General features: G+C 68.1%; 7 protein-coding genes across 7 annotated transcripts in view; 3 read left to right on the forward strand and 4 right to left on the reverse strand.

The window, feature by feature from the left end:
- The window catches only part of FA09DRAFT_359678 (hypothetical protein), a gene marked incomplete at both ends in the record, with an annotated part of 1,891 nt that extends 1,367 nt beyond the window's left edge, over window positions 1–524 (reverse strand). Inside the window, one exon of the mRNA XM_025745149.1 lies at window positions 225–524. Within this exon, the coding sequence (XP_025599349.1) occupies window positions 225–524 (300 nt within the window). The remainder of the gene's footprint in view (window positions 1–224) is intronic.
- Window positions 525–715: 191 nt separating this feature from the next.
- FA09DRAFT_329025 (Nep1-domain-containing protein) lies at window positions 716–2,568 on the forward strand. Its single transcript, XM_025742001.1, has 5 exons — window positions 716–1,407; window positions 1,623–1,764; window positions 1,934–2,044; window positions 2,153–2,340; window positions 2,472–2,568. Exons 1-5 carry the CDS (start codon window positions 772–774, stop codon window positions 2,508–2,510), a joined length of 1,116 nt encoding a protein of 371 aa, XP_025599350.1. The 5' UTR covers window positions 716–771; the 3' UTR covers window positions 2,511–2,568.
- Window positions 2,569–2,996: 428 nt separating this feature from the next.
- FA09DRAFT_329026 (hypothetical protein) lies at window positions 2,997–5,671 on the reverse strand. Its single transcript, XM_025742002.1, has one exon. It carries the CDS (start codon window positions 5,596–5,598, stop codon window positions 3,025–3,027), a length of 2,574 nt encoding a protein of 857 aa, XP_025599351.1. The 5' UTR covers window positions 5,599–5,671; the 3' UTR covers window positions 2,997–3,024.
- A 181-nt stretch (window positions 5,672–5,852) lies between these two features.
- Window positions 5,853–8,057, forward strand: FA09DRAFT_295970 (alkaline phosphatase-like protein; the record flags this gene model as incomplete). The annotated part of the gene is made up of 6 exons (XM_025740149.1): window positions 5,853–6,407; window positions 6,486–7,194; window positions 7,262–7,324; window positions 7,398–7,751; window positions 7,838–7,920; window positions 7,986–8,057. 6 exons carry the CDS (start codon window positions 5,853–5,855, stop codon window positions 8,055–8,057), a joined length of 1,836 nt encoding a protein of 611 aa, XP_025599352.1.
- On the reverse strand, window positions 8,025–12,471 carry FA09DRAFT_329028 (hypothetical protein). Its single transcript, XM_025742003.1, has one exon. The coding sequence runs from the start codon at window positions 12,424–12,426 to the stop codon at window positions 8,158–8,160; it is 4,269 nt and encodes a 1,422-aa protein (XP_025599353.1). The 5' UTR covers window positions 12,427–12,471; the 3' UTR covers window positions 8,025–8,157.
- Window positions 12,472–13,903: 1,432 nt separating this feature from the next.
- FA09DRAFT_337795 (hypothetical protein) lies at window positions 13,904–18,847 on the forward strand (the record flags this gene model as incomplete). Its single annotated transcript, XM_025744031.1, has 2 exons — window positions 13,904–17,227; window positions 17,282–18,847. The coding sequence occupies 2 exons, from the start codon at window positions 13,904–13,906 to the stop codon at window positions 18,845–18,847; spliced, it is 4,890 nt and encodes a 1,629-aa protein (XP_025599354.1).
- A 143-nt stretch (window positions 18,848–18,990) lies between these two features.
- FA09DRAFT_241142 (hypothetical protein) lies at window positions 18,991–23,159 on the reverse strand. The gene is made up of 2 exons (XM_025739639.1): window positions 22,681–23,159; window positions 18,991–22,628 (listed from the first exon to the last, which is right to left on the reverse strand). Exons 1-2 carry the CDS (start codon window positions 22,976–22,978, stop codon window positions 19,135–19,137), a joined length of 3,792 nt encoding a protein of 1,263 aa, XP_025599355.1. The 5' UTR covers window positions 22,979–23,159; the 3' UTR covers window positions 18,991–19,134.
- Between the last annotated feature and the right edge of the window lie 184 nt (window positions 23,160–23,343).

The raw sequence follows: 23,343 nt of genomic DNA on the forward strand, positions 1-23,343 counted from the left end.
CTTTGCTTATGTCTGCTCGCCGTGCGCAGCAAGGCGCAGGAGGCGCATCACAAGAGCCCTCGCACGCGCACGACGCAGCTGGCCCCCCGCGCCCTGGCTGCGCCTCACTGCAACTCGTAGAAGCGCCGACCCGCGCCGTCTCGCCAGTGGAGAGAGCCAAGCTCAGGCCTTTGTCTCTCTCTCTCTCTCTCTGAGTGAGGCTGAGCGTCGCACCGCAGGCTCACCTCGTTGTTCAGCCACACGAGATTCTTCTCTCGATCGACGCTGACCACTTTGCCCTCTCCCTTAAACACGCCTCCTTTGCCGTCGTCAATCTTGCGTCCCCTGCGCAGGCGCACCCAGTCGCCGACGACGATGTTGGCAAAGGGGACTCTGTCCTTTTGCGGCACCCACTTGTCGCGCGAGCGCGCATGCGTGGGCCCTGCGGCCGAGAAGCGCCCGCCCTGCTGCCCGCGCGGCGAGGGACGCAGATGCAGCAGATGCCGCAGGATGGAAGAGGTGGAGCCGGGCGAGGGGAGAGACATGCTGGGCGAGGATGAGCCCAGGGTGGAGATGGGTTGGGACAGGAAGCTCGAAGGCGCGAGCGTCAGCAGCAAGAAGCGCGGCGGGCGGCCGGGAAAGCAGGCAAGGGCGCAGCCCACGTGACCTCACCACGCAGTGCTAATCAGCGCTTACAACGGCGCTGCAAAGCCTTGCTTCAACTTTCACCTCCGCGCGCCTACGTCTCTTTCCTTTCCCCGCCTCACCCACCCTCACTCAGCAGCCGCCGAAATGGCCTCCTCTTCCTCCGAGTACGCCCTCTCCGACGCCGACTCCTCGTCGGGCGCGGGCGACGACAGCGCGGCACGGCAGGCCAGCGGCACGGCGCACACGTCGTACCGCACCATTGCGCCGCTGCCCTCTTCGCGCACTGCGTCGCCCTCTGCCGCCGCTGAGAGTAGCAATGGCGCGGTGAAGAAGGAAGAAGACGTCGCCATGGCATCCAGCGTGCCTCCTCATCCGCTGCAACAGCCTGCTCCGCGCGCGCCGGTGCTGCGGCACGCGCTGCCGCCCAAGCCCGGCTCTTCCTCGCCCGCGCCGCTGCCTTCCTCGGCCGCCGCGGCGTTTGCCAAGCGTGCGCGTGCCGGCGCAGACATGGTGCCCGTGGCCGCCAAGCCGCCCAAGACGGCCACTGAGCGTGCAAAGCAGCCGCACCTCATCGTCGTGCTGGAACAGGCGTGTCTCGAGACGTACAAGATGAGCAGCGGCAGCAGCAGTGCCGCGCCCGCGCAAGGAGGAAGCGCAGGGAGAGGGAGGAGTAAGACGGAAGGCGACAAGTATGCGCTGTTGAACTGCGATGATCATCAGCGAGTACTGGCAAAGATGGGAAGGGACATTGCAGAGGCCAGACCGGACATTACACACCAGGTGAGTTTGAGAGAGAGAGAGCTGAGTGCGGGAGAGAGAGAGAGAGAAAGCAAGAGCTGGCGGGCCGCTCCCAGCGGCGTAGCAAACCTTGATGTCTCTCGGAGGGGAGTCAAGTTGGAGTCTTTCGCAGTTTCTTCGCAGCATCACTTTCCCTCTCAACTGCCCACCCTCCCCCGCGCTGACACCCCCCTCCCCCCCCGCGCGCGTTTCCACAGTGTCTCCTCACGCTGCTCGATTCGCCGCTGAACAAGGCCGGCCTCTTGCAAGTCTACATCCACACGGCACGCGGCGTCTTGATCGAGGTCAACCCGCACGTGCGCATTCCGAGGACGTTCAAGCGGTTCAGTGGCTTGATGGGTGAGTGTGAAGGACCTTGGTGCACTGGCAGGCCGAGAGCGTGCGCTCTGCGAAAGGGTGCTTTGCTGCCTTGTCCGTCTAGCCGAGCCCGGTGGTCCCTCGCTTGCTTGTTTTCTCCCTGCGCGCGGTCCGCATAGCTAACGCCTTCTCTCCCCCCCCCTTCCCTCAGTGCAACTGCTGCACAAGCTCTCCATCCGCAGCGTCAAGGGCAGCGAGAAGCTGCTCAAGGTCATTCGCAATCCGGTGACGGAGCATTTCCCGCCCAACACTCGCAAGATCAGTGCGTTGTGGTGGTGGTTGTCATGCCCCTCTCCTTTGCCCCCTCTCCGCCTACGCCCGCACCACTGCCCATCCTGGGCTGACACTTGGCCCTCTCTCTTTTGTGCAGCCCTCTCCTTCGATGCGCCCGTGCAGCGCCTCTCCTCCTATCTCGCCACCTCGATTCCCGCAGACCACAGCATTGCCGTCTTTGTCGGCGCCATGGCGCACGGCCAGGACAGCTTTGCCGACGCCGTCGTCGACGAGAAGATTTCGATCTCCGAGTACAGCCTGAGCGCCAGTGTCGCATGTGGCAAGGTGAGTCTTGGGCTTCCCCCCCTTCCCCCTGCCCCTTTTTTGCGCGCGACAAGAAAAAAAGGAGCTGCGGCAGAGAGAGAGAGGAAACCAACCCAGTTCGGATGCCCATTCGCTAACCCCGCCTCAAACAGTTCTGCTGTGCACTCGAGGACTTCTGGGGCGTCGTGTAGGATCGCCCTTCTCCTCCTCCTGCTCTCTTCTTCTCACTCGGCATGTCCCCCCCCCCCCTCTCGCCCTCTCTTCCCTAATACAGAGCACACACTTGGCTCTCTTGCCCCCCGCACTCCCTCTCACCCCCTCAATGCGTCCGACTGAACCATCGACTCTTCTCTTCTCGCACCCACACACACACACACACTTCTCTCCCGTCCGCTGTCCGCTGGGTCTGGGCCTTTCACTGAAAATTTAGACCACGTAACGCACGAACTGCAGGGCAGCCCTTGATGTGAGATGCGATCTCACGCTGAGGGGATGGTTAGGAGAAGCGGAGTGGGATAGCGTGGGGGGGGGGGAAAGCCATCGATGGGCCTGCCAGTGGGCCGAGAAGAGTCGGCCTCACACCCCTCTGTCTTGCCCCATGAGACGGGCGGCAATCTCGACTGGGGGCAGCGCTTCTTCGTCGGGAGCGAACACAGCAGAGAGTGTGATAGAGAGAGAGGGGGGGGGGGGGGGGGGCTTTGTGTGTCATTGCACCCCCACGCTCGCAAACAAGCCCAGTGCCTCGTGGCACATGGCGCCCACGTCTCCCTTCTCCGCCTGTCTCTGCCTCAGCGCCTCGAGCCACGCGGCCGCGCCCAGCTTGGCCTGCATGTGCCTCAGCTGCTGCTGCTGCTGCTGCGCCTCGCCGGCGCCTCCATCGCTCCCACCGCCTTGGCGCAGCCAAGCGGTATACTGCGCCACGCAGCCCATGGCCGCCGCCGCTCGGAGCCTCAAGTCGCGCCTCACATGTTCCATCTGCGCCTCGCCCGCGGATTGCGCGTCGTGCGCCTCGGCGAGGCGCTCCTTCTCTCGCGCCTGCTTCTCCTGCTTCTCCGACTCTTCCTCCTCCAGCGTCCGGACCCTCGCTCCCGCCCTCTCGCGCGGCTCGACAGTAGGCTCGAGCAGCCGCGCAAGGATGGCGAGACTGGAGGCGCGCAGCGAGAGCAGGCGGCTGCAGGCCGAGGGCGAAGAGAGCAGCGTGGCCAGGGCGCCAGAGGCCGCGAGCCGAGTCTGCAGCGTCGACTCCGTCGCCGTGCCCTGCTCCGCGTCGGCTTGCTCGTCGCCGTCGTGCTCATCGGAAGAAGAGGTCGAGGGCGCGCAAAGAGCGAGCAAGACGTGCAGTCTGCCTTTTGCCGCCGCCGCCGGCGCCGCCGACGCCGTAGCTGCAGGCGCGGCCGTCGTCGTGGCGCTCGTCGAGCCTTGCGCCACAGCTTCATCCTCCACTTCGCCGCTCCAGATCGCTCGCACTTGCTCATCCTGCGCCAGATTGCAGAGCAGCTCTACCGCCGCTCGTCTCTCCATGCGATGCGCCGCCACGATGCGCTCGCGCAGCGCTTGTTCCACCGAGACGCCTTCGTGTGATGCCTTTGCGACGTCGCCCGCGAGCCCGGGCAGCGAGGCGAGGTTGGTCAGCGCCAGGCAGGCCTCGAAGCGCTGCAATGGCGACGCCAGAGCGTCGAGGAACAGTCGAGCGAGCGGGCGAAGCGGCGCGGCGGGAGCATTGAAGAGCGCGGGCGTGGGCAGAGAGATGCACAGGCGAGCGAGAGCTTGCATCGGCAGCAGGGCGAGTGTGGCGCGCTGTTCCTCTTGCGCCTCCGAGGAGGCAGACGACGAAGAGGAGGCGAGCGAGCAGAGAGCCAAGAGTGCCTTTGCGCCGCCTTCGCGCGCGATCTGCGCGCGGCTGGCTCGCGTCTGAGGAGCCGCAAGACCCAAAAAGGCACTCGCGCACGCCTCTTGCGTCGCTTTGGACTCGGTCGAGTGCGCCACCAGCCGCACAAGCGTCGCCGCTCCGCCCGCAGCCAGCACCTTGAGTGCGCGCGCCTCTGCTGCAGCGGCATCTTCCCGCGGCGCAAGCGCCACGTTGGAGGCCTTGGCGCGCAGCGCGGCCAGTTGCGCCTCCTGGGCGCTGAGAATGGGAGGCGGAGCAACGAGGGCACAGAGGATGGAGGCCAGTGCGTACAGCGCTGCTCCATCTGCGGTGCGCGAGGCAGGACGCGTGGGATCGGCTTCGTATGAAGAAGAGGGAGCGCCGCTGGCTGCTGCGCCGAGTCGTTGCGGAAAGACGGGTCTTCGAGAGACGCTCGAGCCGAGGAGCGAGGGCGAGCAGAGCCGTTCAAGGAGCGGCGCGTCCGAGACGATCGCTTGCTTCATGTGTGCGCTCAGATGGGCCAATGCTTCGAGTGCAGCCATGAAAGTGGCGTGCTTGATCTCCTCGTCAAATGGCAGCCCGGCCTCCTCTTGCGTCGGCTTGCTCTCCGCCGCTGCCTCCTTGTGCGAGTGCGACAGGAGAAGACGCGCCTTGGCCAACGCCAACAACGATGCTCGAAGCTCCTCGACCTCCTTCCTCTCCCACTCTCGTTGCGCCTCCTTCTCGCGATTTCTCTTCTCCTGGGCCCTCAGCTTGGCCTCAGCTTTCGCTTCGGCACTGCCAATCTCCTCTTCCTGCAGTGCGGGAGGTGCCGTGGGCGCCGCGGCCGGGCCCAGCTTGACGCGCGCCAGACCTGCGAGCAGAGCGATGTCCTTCGTCGATGCTTCCTGCTTGCCACCGCCGCCCAGCTCTGCCGTGTCGAGCCAGCCGTCGCACCACTCGCCCACCGCCTGGTGCTCGCGCAGTGCGGCGCGTGCCGCGGCGTGCGAGGCGAGCGTGGAGAGAAAGGCGGCGATGAGGAGCGCGGCGTGGTCGGGCGCCGAGCCGGCATCGAGCAGAGAGGGGAGGAGCGTAGCGAGGAGCGGCAGCAGCACGTCGGGCGCCAGGCCGGCGAGGATGCCGAGTGCGCGCAGTGCAGCAAGGCGCTCTGCTGCCGAGGAGGCGAGCGCATCGCGCAGCACGCGACCTTCTTCGGCACCAATGCGCTCCTGCGGGCCAGGCGTGGCCAGCGGAGTGGGCGCAGTGGAGAAGGAGAGGCCGGCGAGCTGGGCGAGGGCGAGATGCGCGGTGCGCAGCTGCGCGGCCGAGGCGGCGGGGTGCAGCAGCGGCAGGAGCGAGGCGAGTGAGGCGGGCGCGGCGAGGGAGAGCGCCGCCAGCTCCTCGGCGGCGCTGGCGGCTGCGGAGGAGGCCATGGCGCCGCGGGTGGTGCTGGCCGAGTGCAGCGCGACAGAGGCGGCGTCGAGCACAGAGGCGCTGGGGGTGTGAGGGCTGCAAGGAACGGGGCGCCTGGCCGTCGACGTCGAGGCCGAGTCTTGGTGAGTCGCGCACGGCCACGACGCGCGCGCGAGTGGAGGCATCGCCTGCTGCTGGCGTGGCGCCGGCGTCTCGTGCCATGCGCGCCGCCGTTGTCTTTGCACCCCCACCACCACTCTCCCCGCCGCACACGATGGAGAAGGCCTCGCCTGCCTCGAGCGCGCTGCCTCGTCCGGCACTGGCACGCCGCGCCTCGGTCGCCTCCTCCGGCGCCTCGCGCCTCGCGCGCCGGCTGCGTGCGCTGCTGCCGCTCCTCGGCGCACTCGGCCTGCTCTGCCTTCTGCTGCCTCACGTGCCTCCGCACCTCTCGCCCCTCACGCACCACCGGCACGGCAAGCACACCTCCAAGCTCAACGTCATCCTCATGATCTCCGACGGCTACGGGCCCGCCTCCGAGACGCTCGGACGCGCCGCCCTCTCGCTCCTCGAGCACGCCCACACCACGCACAACATTCTCCCCCACACGCCCCTCGACCGGCTGCTCGTCGGCTCCCATCGCTCCGCCAGCGCAGACAGCCTCATCACCGACAGTGCCGCCGGCGCCACGGCCTTTGCGTGCGGCGCCAAGAGCTACAACGGCGCCATTGGCGTCGATGCAGAGGGACGCGCGTGCGGCACCGTCTTTGAGGCGGCCAAGCTCAAGGGCTGGAGCACGGGCGTGGTGGTGACGAGCCGGCTGACGGATGCTGTACGTAGAGAGCGCCGCTTCATGTCTCTCGCCGCATGCATGGAGACGCAAGGCTGACTTGACGCTGGCAACACACAGACACCCGGCGCCTTCATCTCGCACGTCGCCTCGCGCGCACAGGAGCCGCTCATTGCGCTGCACTCGCTCGGGCACGATGCCGCCGCCGTCAACGTCAGTGTCGATCTGGGCCCGGGCACCGCACCCTTGACGGCGCCGCTCGATCTGGCAATCGGCGGCGGCGGCTGTCTGTACCTGCCTCGCGCGCACGCGCAGAGCTGCCGCAGCGACGATGCCGACCTCGTCGCGCTCGCGCAGCGCCAAGGCTGGGACGTCCGCTTCGGCAAGGCATTCAACGTCTCTTCCGAGCTGGCCGTCGCGGCGCATGCAGAGAAGGCCTCGCAGCAGGCAATGCCCCACCTCGACTCCCTCTCGACGACGAGCCTCAACGACGATCTCTTCGCACACGCAAAGACTCCACTCCTCACGCTCCTCTCGCCCAGCAACACGCCCTACGAGATCGACCGCCTCTCCCTGCCTTCTTCTCTGCGCGCCGCATTCCCGCCTCTCAAGTCCCTCGCACTCTCGGCGCTGCGCCTGCTCAGCGAGAGCAAGAGCAACAAGAAGGGACTGCTCCTCATGATCGAAGGCTCGCAGATCGATCTGGGAGGACACATGAATGATCCGGCGACGCATGTGCGGGAGATTGTCGCGTATCAAGAGGCGATTCAGGCGGTGAGGGAGTGGGTGGACGCGGCCAACAAGCGGGGAGAGAGGAGCGTGTTGATCAGTGAGTCGCCTCGAGTCCTGCCCCGGGGCGCGCTCTACGTTGACGCAAATGCGGCTACCCCCCACAGGCACTAGCGACCACGAGACTGGCGGCTTGACGCTCGGTCGGCAGTTGAGCGCCGCGTATCCCAGTGCGTCTTTCTCCTCCTTTTCTCCTTCTCACTTCCCTTCGCTCGCTGATCCGCTTTCGCGGGGGGACACCAGACTACGCCTACCACCCCTCCGTGCTTCTGCGTCCCACCGCCTCCGCCAGTGCCCTCTCTGCGCAGCTCATCGCCTTTGCTCGCGCCGTGCCGCGTCCCTCTGCGGCCGACGTGCGTGCCTTCATTGCGCGCGAGACGCTCGGCAAGGGCGCCGGCTTCGTCGGCGATGCGCCGCACGGCGGCGCCGCGACGCACGAGGAGGTGGAGCGCGTGCTGCAGTCGATCAAGGAGACGACGCCCGACGGAGGAGAGCACGCGAGCGCAAGCTTCGTGCCGCCCATCAACACGGCCGACGAGGCGCGAAAGGTGATTGCGGACTGCATCAGTCGACGCGCGGAGGTGGGATGGAGCACCAGTGAGTTCCCCCCCTCGCCCGCAGAGCGATGCGTAAGCTCGGGAGAGGGAAACGCTGACGATGCCTGCTTCCCCCCCGCGATGAAGCGGGCCACACGGGCGTCGACATTCCGGTGCATGCGCATGGCCATCGCAGCGACGAGCTGCGCGGCAACATCGAGAACATCGACGTGAGTCCCGCATGATCGCTTCTGCGGCGGCGAGACAAGGCTGACCCCGTGCTGTCTCTGTGCAGATCGGAGCATTCATCGCCCGCACCCTCGGCCTGGATCTCAAGGCGACGACGGAGGCGCTGCGCAAGCACTAGAAGCGCCAATGCGCCATCCCCTTCTCCCTCCCTCCTATCGCAATTTGGCCGCTAATTCTATCACTCGAAGGAGCGAGAGCAGTGTGCATTGCTCGTCTTCTCAGGCGGCAAGCGCCCGCGTCAAGGCTTCCTCGCGCTGCCGCACAATCTCCTGCGGCACGCTGGGCGATTGCGCCGTCGGCTCCTCCTCTGTCCTTGCAGCCTGCACGTCGTAGCGCACGAGCAACTCGCGCAGCTGCACTGCTGCGCCGCTCGGTGCGCCTGAGAAGAGGCGGCGCGCCAGCACGGCGTCGGGGTGGCCGTCGGGCGCGGTCCACAGCGCCGCGGCGAGGTGATGCGTGGCGATGCGATGCAGCAGCGGCGAGCCTTGCGGCGTGAGACGACCGCCGAGCAGCGCCGCGGCGTAGCGCCGCAGCATGTCGGTGTCCGTCTCTCTGGGCTCCAGGTACGCCGCAAAGCCCAGCGCACTCTCGCACGGCGCCTCGTCTAGGGCGATGCGCAGCGTCGGCAGCAGATGCGCATAGTCGCCCCAGAGCAGCTTGCGGTAGTCTGGCGCGTACGACATGGGTAGAGGCGCCAGCAGTGCCTTGCCGAAGCGCGCATCGCCAAATGAGATGCTGTCGTAGAGGCCGAGCAGGTCCGTGTAGAGCTGGTAGAAGGGCGCGCCATCGCGCTGCGCCGCCTGCTCCAATGAATCAACGCGAGCTGAAGGCAGCTGCGCCAGCTGCCGGCTCAGCGCGAAGAGGTCGTCGAGAAGAGGCGCAATGGTCGCATCGCGGAACAGATCGCGCCCGGTCGCAGCGCCCGAGGCGCGCGGGTTCGGAGTCGTGTCGGCCTCGAGCAGGAACACCTTGCAGATGCCGAGCAGGATCTCCGACGCCGACGGCAACGACGCAGCCACCGTGCCACTCTCGCCGGCAGCGCTCTGCATCGCGCGAGTTGTGCTGCGCAGCGTGAGCTCCAACGTGGCCTGCACCAGCTGCCGTTCGTTTGCATCCCACGCCTCCGGCAGGGCGTTTGGCCGGTTGAGGGCAGCGCAGTCGCCGCTGTGCAGCAGATCATCGAGCGCCTGCAACGTCCAGTCGCGACGGAGCGGCAGACCGCTCGTGGCGCTGCGCCACAGACGCGCGCCCGAGATCGGATCGACGTCGTGGGCGTTCTGCTTGCGGGTCTGCGGCTCGTCTTCGCTGCCCTCCACGGCGAGCTCCTCGTCCTCGCTTGGTGGCTGCGGCGGAAGCGCCAGAAACAGCGTCGCCGTCCGTGCAATCGCCCCTTGCGAGCCGACTTCCGGCGCGTAGTGAGGCAGACCCTGCGCGTTGAGAGGGATCCGCAGACTCTCAGCCATGAACGGACGCAGGACTTGCGCGTCGTCCAGCGCGAAATATTGCTCCACGATCTGTAGAGCCGTCTGCTCGTCACCCGGCCGGAGCAGGCTCAGGATGGCCGGCGAGACCGTCTTGTCGCTCCTCTCGCCGAGGCCTGCCGCGGCGCAGAAGCACACAAGCGTCTGTCTCACACCGGCCGAGCCCGTGGCGAGTGCGCCTTCATGATCTAGCTCGTGCCAGACGCCGCTTCTGAGCAGACGCTGAGCCGCCTCGGCCAGCACAGGCGGAGCCTCGAGCTGAGCCGCGATGCACAGACGGGCCACCTCCGTGCCTGCACTCGCGGCCCTTGCGAGTCGAAGGGCACGCGCCTGACCGTGGCGCCAAAAGGGCTGCGCAGCATTACACGAAGAGGCTTCTTGCAGTGCTGCGCAGACTGCCTCGCTGATCGTTGCAAGCGAATTCGTCGAGGAAGCAAGCGCGGAAAGGTGTCTCGCGCGCGCAGTCTCGTCCTTCTTCTGTGCAGCGGCCAGCCAGATGCGAAGGAGACACGCAGCCTGACCAGCCGATGCGAGCCAGTCGCGCGAGGTGCCGGAAGCCACTGAGCGCGCCAAGGCAGTCAGCACCTCGAGCGCCGTCTCGCCCCACGTCTCGACTTGTGCCCACTGCACAGCGTGTGCAGGCGTCGTGCTGTGGGGATCAGCAGCGCAAGTCGTCCACGCGGCGGCGAGCTGCATGAGCGCAGCGACGAAGTCTGCCTCATGTTGCTGCATCTGCATCGCCTGAGCGGCCCGGGCTGTTGCCCAGGTGAAGAGCGCGGCGATGTTGCTCCATGCCGAGGCAAGCAATGGCGCTCCGAGCCCATAGCGCGCCAGCGTGGCATGCAGACGAAGCGTGCCGGTGAGAAGCAGCCAGGCGTGAGCTGTGGTGCTTTCATCCAGCAGCCAGGGCGGCATCGCGACGTAGCGCAGCAGCTGCGAGGCCGGACCAGTAGCGACTCGCCTAGCAGAGGCGACGTCTGCGCTCGCGCAGAGCAACAGCACATCCAAAGCGCGTGCATTTGCACGCTCGCCGCGTGCGCGCAGAGCATGCTCGCCGAGCGCTTCGAGCAGCCCTGCTTCTGAGGTTGCGGCGTGCGCAGCAAATGGCGAATGGCTTGCGACGAGGTAGAGCACGTCGACTGCGACGTCGCAGAGCTCGGGCGCTTCGGCCAATGCAATTGTGAGGGCGCTAGTGAGGCCGGCACGCAGCGTGCCGTCAACGATGTCGCGCTTGACGGCGACCTCGAATGTCTCCTCGCGCACAGGCGCGGGCAGATGCGGCGCCTCGACAGCTGCGAAAGGTGCCGGTCCTCTCGCCGCCGACGCGAGGGCGGCACGCAGCGCCAACAGGGCAGCCAGACGTACGCTGCGCTGGCGATCACGCAGCAGCCAGACGGCCGTGAGCGCGAGGCGTTGCCTTACATGGGCGGCGTCCAGAGCGCTGGCGACCGGATCTGCCTCGGCCGGCATGCCGAGTAGCTGAGCGTGCGTCTCCAACACGCGCTGCAGAGTATTGAGCGCCGAGACGCGCTGTGCAGGCACAGTGCTGCGTGCAAGATGCAGCAGCTCGGCGGCTGTGTAGCCAGCGGCGTCGGCGTCGGCGCCGTGGTGGTGCAGGCCTTCACCGGGCCGGGCCTCGCCGCGTCGCACTACACGGCCTTCAAAGTCGAAGCGCGTCGTGCTGCCAGGCTCGGGCGCGGGGTTTGCGGCGCCTGCCGTCTGGTCGAGCATCCACTGCAGCCCGGACGGCGCAGCCGGCTCGTCGGGAAAGTAGCGCGAGTGGATGTCGGCGGGCGTGGCGGCGTCGCTTGAGGCAGGTGCTGCTTTGGCTCGGCTCGGGCCCGCGGACGCAGAGGGCTGCGGTGCGGGAGATGGCTCTTGCGGCAGCGGCAGCTCGGGAGCCTGTGACACTGTCTTCTGCGTGTCGGCCTTGCGACCCCGCAGTAGCTCCAGCATCTCGGCGCCAAAGTGCGCCTTGAGCTCCTCGAGCTCCGACTCGACCTGCGCCGCGTCCATCCGCTGCACCTTGCGCTCATTCTCGGCGTCTGCATCGCGCATGAGTTGCGACGTCGCCATGTCCTGGCCTGGCAGCGCCGACGTGGAAGGCGCAGATGAAGACGAGGTCGCAGCCGGAGCGGCTGGCTTGGCCACGCTTGCGGCTTTCTGCGCTGGCGGGCCCTTGCCGGCCGCTTGCAGCCTTGCGCGCCGGAAGGCACTCATGGGTAGACCATCTTCGTCCAGCCACTGCGTGCTTGTCGATGCATCTGTAGCACTGCTCGACGTGTCGCTTGACGTGTCGCGATGCGAGACGGCCGGAAAGCCCGTCGGCTTGCTTCCCGACGTGCCACCCTCGGCATTGAGTCGCCGCATCGCTGCGAAGCGGCTCTCGCCTGGGGCCTTTGGCTGTGCGGCTGCTCCTGCTCCGCCTGGCACGCGCTCCCGCACCCCACGCATGACGGGCGCCGCAGCTTCGATCGGCGCACCGAGCTCCTCCTCCTCTTCCTCATCTGCCTCATCAGCCACACGTGCGGCATGCTCGTCGCCGTTGAGCGGCAGCGTGAAGCGGCCTGGAGCCCAGGAGAAGCCCGGTGAGGGGGAGCTGGAGCTGCTAGCCTGCTGAGCAGCACGCTGCGCAAAGCGAGAGGTGCGCGGCGCCGCAGACTCGGCTGCGGGGCGAGCACGCGAGTTGGCCTCGATCTCGCGCACCTCGTTGCTCGACTCGGGCGCGATGCGCACCGACTTGCGAGGCGTCGGTGCAGAGCCAGAAGGCGCGGATGAGGCAGTCTGAGTGGTGCTCGAGGTCGCTGCGGCTGAGCGCGAGCCAGTCTGAGCGTCTGCTGTGTTGCTGCGCGCCTTAGAAGCCGAGACGACGGGCGGCGGAGCGCGGCGGAACGCAGTCGCGGCAGGCGGCCAGTTGAGCGCGGCGCCCGACGAGCCGGCATCGTCGTCGTCGAGCTCGGCGAGATCAACGAGGCGCGGCCGTAGGAGCTCCGAGCGCTCGCTCATCGTGCTGGTGAAGGGTTGAGTGGAGAAGTGGCTGGCGGTGTGAGGGCCAGGAAGATGGAGCGGCGCAGCTCATGCTGCTCGGTGGAGGTCCGAGGCGCCTCGAAATTTCCCGCACGAGACACCACACGCCCCGCCTCGCGCAGAGGCAAGCCTCGCTCGCGCGGCGCCCGCTCGCAGACGCAACGACCACGGAGACGCTCAACAAGACTCAGAGGCTCACAACCAGCAAGCCAGCAATCACGGATCCACTGCGCATGAAGATGCGGGCTGCGCAAGAGCAGCACCGGCTCTTCTCTTTCGCATTATCATCCCCGCTGGGGGGATGTGCTGACAACGCTTGTAATGCGCTGTTACATGTGTGTGGTGTGTGGTGGCGGGGGGCAGAGGCAAAGGAGCGTGTGAAGTGAGATTGGGGGTGGAGTGAAGCAGCGTGCGACGTGCGCGGACGGCGAGCTGAGGCAGGGCGGTGCGTGGCAGTGGACAGAGCGTAGGTGCCAGCGGCTGGGCGCGGGAGAGAGGAGAAGGGGGCCGGGGGCAGGCGTCAGTCAAGTGCAGCGCATGCGCAGTCGCGGCCGTGCTCACAACAGGCGCCACCCGAGCAGCGACGACGACGGCGGCGACGACGACGGCGGCGACGACGGCCTCCAGGCGCTGGAGCGAGGAGGCTGAGGTGCAGGCATCAGTTCAGCGCAGCTCGGGCGGGCGCTGTGTTGCCTCTGCTCACCCCGCACGACACGGCCGAGGCGGAGCGCCGCAGGGGAGCGGGAGAGGGTGGTGGCGGGAGGCAGGGAGCAGCGCCGGGGGCGCAGCCTTTATACGGTGCGCAGCAGGCCGGGCGGGGCTGTGCTGGCGTGCCGCAGCAGAGCCGCGGCAGCAGGCAGGTGCGGCTCTTCGAGTGACGCGACGTGACGAGGCGGTGTTTACCGCCTGGCTCTCCTTCCCTTTGCGGCCGCACCCCTGTGGCGCCGGGCATCACTCTTCAAGGTCATCGCGCACGCATTCAGCGCTCGATGAGGCAAGACCGGCTCGCAAGATCTGCTCAGCACGTAGTCGCAGACGGCAGCACCGCAGGGCCGCCCAAGCGCAGCGCCGCGCAGCCCGCAGTACGCTGGGCTCAGATGGCGCTGCCTCTGCACCTGAGGATATCAGCGCTCGCCTCTCTCGGCTCGCTTTGAGACGCCTTGATGCGCTGGCAACGAGATCATCAGGGCGCGCAGAGAGGAGCAGCGGCACGTGGTGGCGCCGCCCACTTTGCGGCAAAGTGGGACCCTCGAAGAGAGCAACAGCGGCGGCGGCCTGCGTTTGCGCTGGCCGCTGCTGCGGCGACCTCTTCCCTCGGGCTCGCCGCTGCGGCCGCGCCTTGTTCTGGTGTCGTCAGCTCGTCCTCTGTGCATTGCTGGCAGCGCAGGCATAAGTAATCGCTGCTCTCACTCACTCCTGCGTCCGCACCACCACGTCCCGCCCGCGCACGCTCACCATGCGCAAGGGCTTCCTCGTCTCCGGCTCCTCGCCCAAGACGCCCGCCGCCGGCTCGTCGGCCGCGGCACCGATGGGCAGCGACAGCCCCGACGTGCTGCGTGCGCTGCAGTTCATGCTCGAGTGCGGCGAGTTTGCCGACAGCGACGCCGGCCGTGCACTCGAGGCCATGGCGCGCACCCGCCTCGCCGCCGCGCCCGCGCCGCCGCCGCCCCTGCCCGCCGACATGCGTCCGCCGCCCAACGAGGGCATCGCCGTCGGCGACCACAACTACAGCCGCGAGGCGCAGACGGCGCGTGCGCTCGCGGCGCAGAAGCTCATCAGCAGCGTCTTTGGCAGCGCCGTCACGCTCACCGACGCCGCCGCCGCACCGCCGCAGCCGTCGTCGGCGCACCAGCCGCACAGGCACGGTCCCGGCAACGACCACTCCCTGGACAGTCTCTCGGTGCGCAACGGCCACCTGCTGAGCGAGGTCTGCTTTGGCTGCCCGTGCGCCGAGTGTGTGCCGCCCATGCTCAACGCCACGCGCGACTACGGCGAGGTGTCGCCCATCGGCCGCGTCAGCCGTGCGCCGCTGGCCAACGAGAGCATCTGGTGCGTGCGGCCGCCCGAGCGCGCCGGCGGACCCATCATCCTGGAGCGCCGCCGCAACGAGAAGCACGAGGTCGAGGACACCATCGAGACGCCGTACTCGCGCCGCGTCGAGGACGCGATCAAGACCATCTCCAGCGGCGGCCGCGGCCCCGCAGTCGCCGGCGCGCAGGCCATCATCCAGGCGCACATCACCGACGCAATCGATGAGCGCGAGCGCAAGAGGGCCGAGGAGAAGGCGCAGCGTCCGGCAGCCGCCAAGGGCAAGGCTAGCGCGAGCAGCGCTTCGTCGACGCCCTCACGCGCAGCCAAGCGCTTTGTCGCACGCGACGACCCGGCGCTCGCCGTCTACGGTGGATTCGAGGGCGGCGAAAGCGTGTACGGCACGTTCAAAGGCGAGGACGTGCTGCATGCGCCCGTCGGCCATCGTCCGCCGGCCGGCCAGCCTTACTGCGCGCGGCACGTGCTCGCACTGCACGCCATGCAGAGCAAAGAGCTCGAGGCCATGTCGCAGGAGATGGCCGAGACGATGCGCATCGGCAAGAAGGCGGGCCCCGATCCGCTGAACCATGCGCGCGTGAAGGCGCTTAGAGTCGACGACCCCGGCTTCCCGGCCGGCTCGAAGGACTACTGGATCATCGTCGTCGACCCGCATGACTCCTTTGACGACCTGGGCGGCTGGCGCACGCTCGCCTTCAACGAGAGCAAGGGCAAGTGGGTGCTGCACTCGACGGCCGAGCCTCCCGTAGAGATCACGGTGGACGCGGCCTTTCAGCGCGCTCTTGACACGTTTGCGGCGAATGTCGAGTGCGTCGACGAGATCCTGGCCATGCGCACCATCTGCGACCGCCTCGCGCTGGCGGTGCTCTCTGCGCGCATCCCGCCGCGCAAGAACAAGGAGCTGCAGTGGCACGCGCCCGACTTTGCCTCGGCCAGCCCGCTCGGCGAGATGCACTTCCAGCTCACGGCGCACACATATGACACGGCCGCCGTCATCGCCACACGCATGGACACGGGCGTTTCCACGGTCCATTACCATTCAATTGCGCAAATTAACGACATTCGAAGGACGAAGTACCGCATCGGGCAGAGCGCCACGCTGCGCAGCCAGTACAACGAGCGCCTCCTCGCCGCGCTCGGCCCGCCGATCGCCGACGGCGCCGTCTGCGGCTGCAAGCGCTGCCGGCTCGAGGCCAAGAAGGACGAGGAGAGCAACAAGACGACGCCGGCGGCTGCGTCGGCGGGCAAGTCCACGGCCAAGCCCGAGACTAAGCCGGACGCGCCCTCGACCGCGTCGGCCTGGGTCACCGCAGCGCGGGTGAAGCTGGACGCAATGCCGAAGGAGCAGAAGTCCGCGCACACGAAGGCTCTGATCGAGCAATATGCCCTTGACGACAACATCTCGCTGGAGAGCCGTAAGCTGCTTGAGGGCGACGGCCTGCCCGGTCTGCCGACCAGCCTGAGCGACATGGACGACCTCAAGAAGTCGGCTGCGGCGCGCGGCATATTGGCCGCCATCGCCGCGGCCAGGGCGGCCGAGAGGAAGCATGAAGCGCCTGACGCAGCCGCTCCCGGCAAGTCGGCCGCCGAGAAGCGTGAGCCGCCTGACGCAGCCGCGTCCGCCGCCTCGGCCGCGTCGGCCACGAGGTCGCTGCCAGATCTCTCGACGTGGGCCACAGCGATGCACGAGGAGCTCGACAAGCTGCCTGAGGGCGACCGCCTCGCAGCGTATCGCGAGTTCATGTTCACGTCGGAGCCGCGGCCTGGCATGGCCGAGTCGATGAACTACCTGGCGCGCAAGCAGAAGCTCGGCCTGCCTGAGCTGTACCCCGGTAAGGAATACGAGCATGACAGTCCGCTCGGCGAGTCCGGCGTCACGCCAACCGAGAAGGACGTCGTGGCCAGCCTCCTCGCTCTAGGAGCTATGGCAGACCACCCGCCGAAGTCTGATCGAGCCAGCGCGTGGGCCGCCGGAGCGCACAGCTTCCTCGCCGGTCTGCCGGCCAAGGACCGAGACGCGGCGTACCGCGCCAAGATTGAGTCGCTCATGCCGGACACCCAGGCCCGCGAGTGCTTCCATCTCCTCACGCAGAAGCTGGGCATGGGCCTGCCGGACCTGTTCCCGGGAAAGGTGTTCGAGGAGGGCGCCGTCGACGCTGCGCTGGCCGCCTCGCCTTGGGGCTCTGACGCCGCGATGCGCGAGCACCTCAAGAACAACCCGCCGGCCGACCTGAGCACGCTTGCTCAGCCCGGCAGCTCCAACAAGGACGCAGCCGCCGCCTCGAGCGCGCCTGCCGCAAAGCCGCGCCGCAGACTCAAGAAGGGCAAGGCGCCCGCCGGCAAGGCTGCGCCGAGCGCGAAGCAGCGTGCCGCTGCAGCGATACCCGCGTTCAGCGCGCGCTTCGTCTCGAACACGGACGGCGTGCCTGCCAAGTACAAGCTGTGGGTCGAGGAGATGCGCGCCGAGCTCGACTTCCTGCGCGAGGACGACCGCCTTGCGTACTTCCAGCAGCGTGCGCATGCCAAGTTCCCGGACCCGGCCGAGGCGGCCCGCTTCAACAACGCGTCGATGAAGGGCGGCTGGGGCCTGCCTGATTTGTTCGGCGATCCTGATGAGATCCTCGACTCGTGCTCGGACGAGGGCAACGAGAGCAGCGGGAGCGACGGCCTCTACTACGGAACCGGCCGCGCGCCGGCGCCCAAGCACTCCTCCAGCGGTGCTGCCAAGACGAAGGTGCGTTGCACTCCTCAGCGCGCCGTGACACTCGCTGATGCCCATGTCCTGCAGACGCCTGCGCCCGCGCCCAAGCTGGAGGCTCGCACCGAGAGCAGCGCAAGTGCCAAGAGCAAGGCCAAGATGAGCGAACGGAAGCAGTTCGGAGACAAGCTAGCGATCAGCGGCGACTTCGATGCTGCGGAGTTCCTCAAGGTCATCGGTCTTGTGCCTCCGACGCGCACGCCCGAGACGCAGTCCGACAGCAGCGGCACCAGCACGGCGCCGCGCAGCAATGAGCCTAAGCGCAAGGCTGCCGCTCTTTCCGAGACGGAGGTCAAGTCGGCCGAGCCCGCTCCGGACGCCGGGCGCAAGCTCCCCGAGCCTCAGAAGGAGCAGACTGCTAAGATTGTGGTTTGCATTCCGGAGGACAAGTCGGGCGACGTAGACGGCGATGCAGACAGCGACGCTCCCGATCCTCTGCTCGCTGCCATCGAGGCCGGCGAGTATGACGGCGCCCTGATGGCCGCTCTCACGTTTCCTGGCGCCGCCGCGAGGCCCGCCGCCGGCCCCGCGCACCCCGAGCTGAACGTGGAGCGCGACGCTGCGGTCGTGGCTGCTGCCTTTGCCAGCGAGAGCCCAGAAGCCCAGATGGCATACTACAGCACTCCGGTGCACGAGCTCGGCGAGGCGATCGTTCCTCTGAAGCCAGGCGTGGCCGGAAACTTCACGAGCTACTTCAAGGCGGCGCAGGCTAGCTTTGCCGCCAAGTTCGGCAAGAAGCCGAGCGCCCCTGCGCCGAAGGCGGCGCCCTCGTCGCCGTCTGACGACACGCCCAGCAGCCCCACCGCTTCAGCGCAGGGCAGCACGGCGGCCGACTCGCAGTCAGCCGCCTCCGGCACCGTTGCGCACGCTGAAGGCACTGCGTCGCCGCCCAGCACACAGCCACCTGCCGGCGGCACTACCGAGCCGGCCGAGAACACGGCTGCACCCGCTTCGCCGGCAAGCCAGCCGGCCGCTGCTGCTAGCACCACCGAGCAGGCGGCGCCTTCGACGCCTCCGCGCACCGCGCATCTCAAGCAGCAGTACGAGTCGTGGGCGAGCGGCGCAGCGTCGTTCACGAGCGCATCGCCCGCGGCCATGTCGCCCGCCGCGACCTTCTCGCCTGTGTCGGCGGTTACTGCGTCGGCGGCCTCCTCGGCGCAGAAGAGCGACGCCACCGCCTTCACCTCGCCGCCTACGTCGCCGTCGCCGGCCCTAGTCCGCAAGCGCTCATCGGCAATGATGCGCCAGACGGACGCTGGTCCGCTGCCGGTGCGTGGCATGCCGCGCGCCTTCCGTCCTCTGCGCGCGCCGCACGCGGAGGCTACCAGCAAGCTCGAAGGCCAGAGTGCGCCTTCTGAGACGCAGGACAAGGCCACCGCCGGTGCTGCGAGCAGCAGCACGTCGAGCGCAGCGGCTTCTGCTGTGCCTGCGGCGTCTAGCAAGGCCGCGACCGAGGCAGAGCTGCGCGCCGAGATGGCGGACCTGGCCGAGCGCATGGCGCGCCTGATGCCCGGCCCCAAGGCGCACAACCTCGAGCGCCTCACCAACCCGAACCTGCCCGACCGCGGCCAGCCGTTCTCGTCGCGCCGCTTCTGATCCGTCCCCGGAGCGAGCCACGTCGCCGCCACGTCCGTGCTACTCCCGTCCCGCCCGTCCCGTACCGCCTGACTCGTGAGCGCAACCTGTCCGCACACCCCGTCAACACACGCCGCACGCCTCGCACGCAACGATGGTCTTGACACATCCGATACATGCGCCGCGCGCAGTGAGAGAGAGGGAGCGAGAGCAGAAATACAGAGGGGCGCGGGCTGCGAGGCTACAGGAGGCGGAGCGGAGCGAAGAGAGTGTGTGTGCGTGCGCGAGGCAGCGCAAGAGGAAAGGGTCTAGTACGACGGCCGCCGGCCAGTCGTCATCGGCGTCCACGCCGGGAGCGTCGGGAAGTCGTCGGCCTCGAGGCAGCCTTCCGCCGAATCGCTACCATAGCCGTCGTCGTCGGGCAGCAGCTCGCGCGAGTGACGCAGCGAGGCGCGGCTGAGGCGGCCGTCGGACGGCGCCGTCTTGTACGCCAGGTCGCTGAGCTCGTCCATCGTGTCGACAGACTGCAGCGCCAGGCGCGTCTGCGACACGGCGGAGGGCGGCCGCGTGGCCGACGTCGGCGTGATCGGCGCCGGCTCGTCGTCAGACGAGTCGGAGGTGAGCGAGAGGGGCCGCTGCACGAGGCCGTCGTCGAGCGTGAGCGTGATGAGCGGCATGGGCGGCAGGCGAGGCGCACGCTTGTGCACGCCGTTCGGCGAGCTGCTCGAGCTCAGCGAGGGCTTCGTGGGCGTCGGAGGCATGCTGGGGCCCGACGATGTCGTGGCCGTCGCGGCGGAGCTCGGCACGCTGGGCGGGCGCTGGGTGAGGTAGCGCACGGAGAAGAGCGTCGAGGGCAGCTCGCCGTCCGTCTCCTCGCCGGCCTCGTAGCCCTGCCGCATCTCGTCCTCGCTCGAGTCAAAGTCGCTGCGCGGCTGCAGCGCGGCCCACGAGGGCCCAAAGGTGCCCTGGCGCATGTTGCCGGGGCGCTCGGCAGCTGGAGCAGCGGCGGCCTGCGCCAGGCTGTCTCGGCTGTCCTCGCGGCACGTCGACAGCGAGGTGCGCCAGTTGGAGAGGCGTCGCGTGCCGCCGGAGAGAATCTCGGACGGGCGCGAGACGATGACGAGCGGCGCAGACGACTTTGCCGCGCGCGGCAGCTCGATGCTGGACGACTTGGCGGGCGCAGGCAGGGCAGCGAGCGAGATGCGCCCAGGCTGCGTCAGTGTCGACGAGCGGGCACGGCCCTTGCCAGTCGAGCTCGAGACGATGTGCCGCGCCTCTGAGCCGCCAAAGACTGACGCCGAGGAGGTGACGGGCCCGCTCGCGCGCTCAGTGACAAAGTGCACGATGCCAGAGTCGCTGCCGCTCGTGTAGCTCGCCGGCGGTGTGGCCTGTCCGGCCATCGAGGCCGACGAGACGCTCGGCAGACTGTGCGGCGGGCTGATGACCATGCTGGCACGGTCGCGCGGCGGCGTCGACGTCGTCTGGCGCAGACCGCGCAGGAAGTTGGACAGCCACGGCGCGCGGTTGTCGGTGCTGTTCGAGCTGGCCGAGACAGACTCGGGCGCAGCGTACGCCACTGGCCCACTGCGCAGGCTAGCGACTGCCGGAGCCGAGGCGGCAGACGGGAGGCCAGGGTCGATGTAGGCTGACGACGCGTACGCCAGCGTGTCGTCGGCGCCCGCGACCGAGCTCGGTGCAGTGTGCGCCGGCGTGTCCTGCGCCACGGGAGCGGGGAAGGTCGGCGAGCTGCCGGCCGAGCTCAGATTCGGAGAGCTTGCAGTCGAGAGTCCGTTGCCATTGGCCGCAGCAGCTGCGGCTGCCTTGGCCGGCAGCGTGGTGCGCTTCTTGACATAGTGGCTCGTGACGAGCGCCCGTGCGGCGGCCGGCGGCAGCGAGAGCGTGGGGTGCTGCCAGCTGAACGTGGCGTCCTTGCTGGGGCTGGCGCATACAAGGCCGGAGCGCGCCAGGTCCGTCGAGATGCGCGAGCCGACGGGCTTGCCGTCCTCGCCGAGCATCCAGGGCGTGATGACGGTGAGCTCCTCCGAGCAGCTCGTCGGCGGCTTGTTGGCGCTGAAGTAGGCGGCGCTGTCGATGCCCGAGCTGCTCGACGCCAGCATGGCCTTCTCCGACCAGCCGCCCTTGGGCTCGCGGTCGTATGCGGCCGGCTTGACGACGTCGAGACTGGAGCCCGAGTCGTTCATGCCGCCGCCGCCGTGCTTGGCGTCGAAGCGGCGCATGACGCCTGACAGATGGCGCCGGCGCTTGTTGCGCCGCTTACGCGCCAGGAACGCCCAGATGCACGCAAGCACGAGAAGCAATGCGCCAGCGGCGCTGGCAGCGACCATGGTGGCCGTGGTGAGGTGACCCGCGGCGCCCTGTGCTTGCTGAGGAGCCGCGGTCGGCGGCGGTGCGTCTTGCTGTTGAGCCTGCTCCGGCGCGCCCGTCGCCGCAGCCTGTACGATGAGCGGCGAGGCAGGCAGGCTGGCCATTGTCGGTGTCTGCGCCAGCGCAGGCGTGCTGTTCGTGCTGTTGGCAAACGCAGGCGAGGCAGTCGCCTGGGGCGAGCTCCAAGTCGAGTTGGCGTGCGCATTGGCGTCGACGCCCGAGCGCGCAGCGGTGGGCGTGGGAGGGCACGGGTTGGAGGAGCTGGCCTTCTTCTTGTCGTCCTTGGCGCCTGCAGCGTGCTTGTTGTTGTTGGCAGCAGTGCCCGTGACGTTCCAGTGTCGCGGCGCAAGCACAAAGCCAGTTGCCTTGGCGCCGAGCACGGGCGAAGAGATGCCGCTGGCACCGAGAAGGGCGCGACGGTGCAGCGAGGGAGAGGCGTCGCCCTTGGACGGCACGACAACTTTGGCCATGTGGCCGGACTGGTGCAGCGCGTCGACCCTGTGCGGCTGGAATGCCGGCGGCCGAGCCTCGACGGGCTTGGTGCGCCCCCCCTGCAGCTGGACGCTGCTGCTGTTGTCGTCGTCGATGATCTCGCGCGCATCGAACCACTCCTCGGCAGGCTGTAGAGGCGCTTGTGCCTCCTCGACAAAGATGCCGAGTCCGAGACCGGCCATGTCCTCGGTTTCCGAGGACAGCGGCGCATCGATGGCGCGTTGTGCGAGGCTTGCACTGAGCGTCCTAGACTCCGGCGTCGGATCATGCGAGGCGCTCTCGGCAAGGAAAGGGAGCGAGGATGGCGTGGCGCTGCGGCCGCGCACTCTGGGGCTGTTCGATAGCGGCAGACGCAGGTGCGAGACGAGCACACGCTTGATCATCATCCTGCCTGACGCTGCGTCGGACAGCGACGTGGCGGGCGAAGCAGCGGCGTCCATGTCGAGCACGACGCTGCGAGCGCTCGGCAAGATGGGACTGAGCACGTCGGAGTCGTCGGTGACCTGCAGCGACGTGTCGCGGATCGCGATGAGCTCGACGGGCGAGGCGAAGCTCGAGACGTTGTCCTCGACGATGGGCGACGCGACTGGCTGAGCCTCGGCAACCATCTGTTCGGCAAGGCGACGTGCGTGAAAGGCCGCTTTCCAGCGAGCAAAGCTGAGGTCTTCGTCTACCGACGGCGAGGCGCCGGCATCTTGCGGCAGCTGGCTGAAGCGACGCAATGCACGGAGCGGCATGGTGCTTGGCGCCCGGCTCGCTCCGATGGCAAAGGAACGCCGGCGAGGCCGCTCCACCACGCTGCTGCGCAGCTCCTCGAGCGCCACGGAGGCGTGATGCAGGTTTGCAGCCAGACTGTCGCCGTCGGCCTCGTGCGTGGCTGAGCGCGATGTGAGGCTGGGCGGTGCGTACGAAGAAGGGTGAGGAGCTGTGCTGGGCGTCAGTACAGTGTCACGCAACAAGGAAGCAGAACTACACACCGGCAGGCATGGCCACTGTCTCGAACGCCGGCTCCACCTCTGCGTCGTCGAACTGGCCCTCCTCTGCCCGCTCATCGAGCGCCTGCATCTCGGGCACGATGCGGTCGAGCGAGAGCAGCATGTGCGTGCTTGCGTTTCGTCGTTGCAGCGAGGAAGCGCGCGGCAGGAAGAGGGAGCGCGGCAGCAGCGCAATGCCCGCCGTGCTGTCGCTGCTCTTGATCAGCGATGCCGAGGAGCGCCGCAGAGCAGCGTCGCTCGGACCGGCGAGTGAGGCGTCGAACGAGGACTGGCCGTCCATATTGGGTGGAGTTTGGGCCGCAAGAAGGCGGAAGCGAAGTCTTGTCGTCGAAGGGCTGAGTCGAGCTGGAGATTAGGTGGGGCAGGGAGGAGTAATATAGGCCACGACAGGGAGCGAGAGCACGGAGCAGGAGCGAGGGACACGCAGGATACAGGTGGTAGTGGAGAGAAGGAGAGAAGGAGACGGGCGAGCGAGGTGCGCAAGGGATGCTGATGTCTGCTCTCGGTCGTGTGGTCGCAACGTCGTGTTGCTCTCGCGAGTGTGTCTCAGGCTCCGCCGCGCTGCGCTGCAGGCATGCGAGTCGACGGGTGTGCGTGGCGGTGCTCGCATCTTGTGAGCATGTGGGCTGCCTTGACGAGGCTTCA

The sequence above is a fragment of the Tilletiopsis washingtonensis genome, assembly GCF_003144115.1.
Source record: "Tilletiopsis washingtonensis strain MCA 4186 unplaced genomic scaffold FA09scaffold_7, whole genome shotgun sequence".
In the NCBI taxonomy this organism is placed as follows: domain Eukaryota; kingdom Fungi; phylum Basidiomycota; class Exobasidiomycetes; order Entylomatales; genus Tilletiopsis; species Tilletiopsis washingtonensis.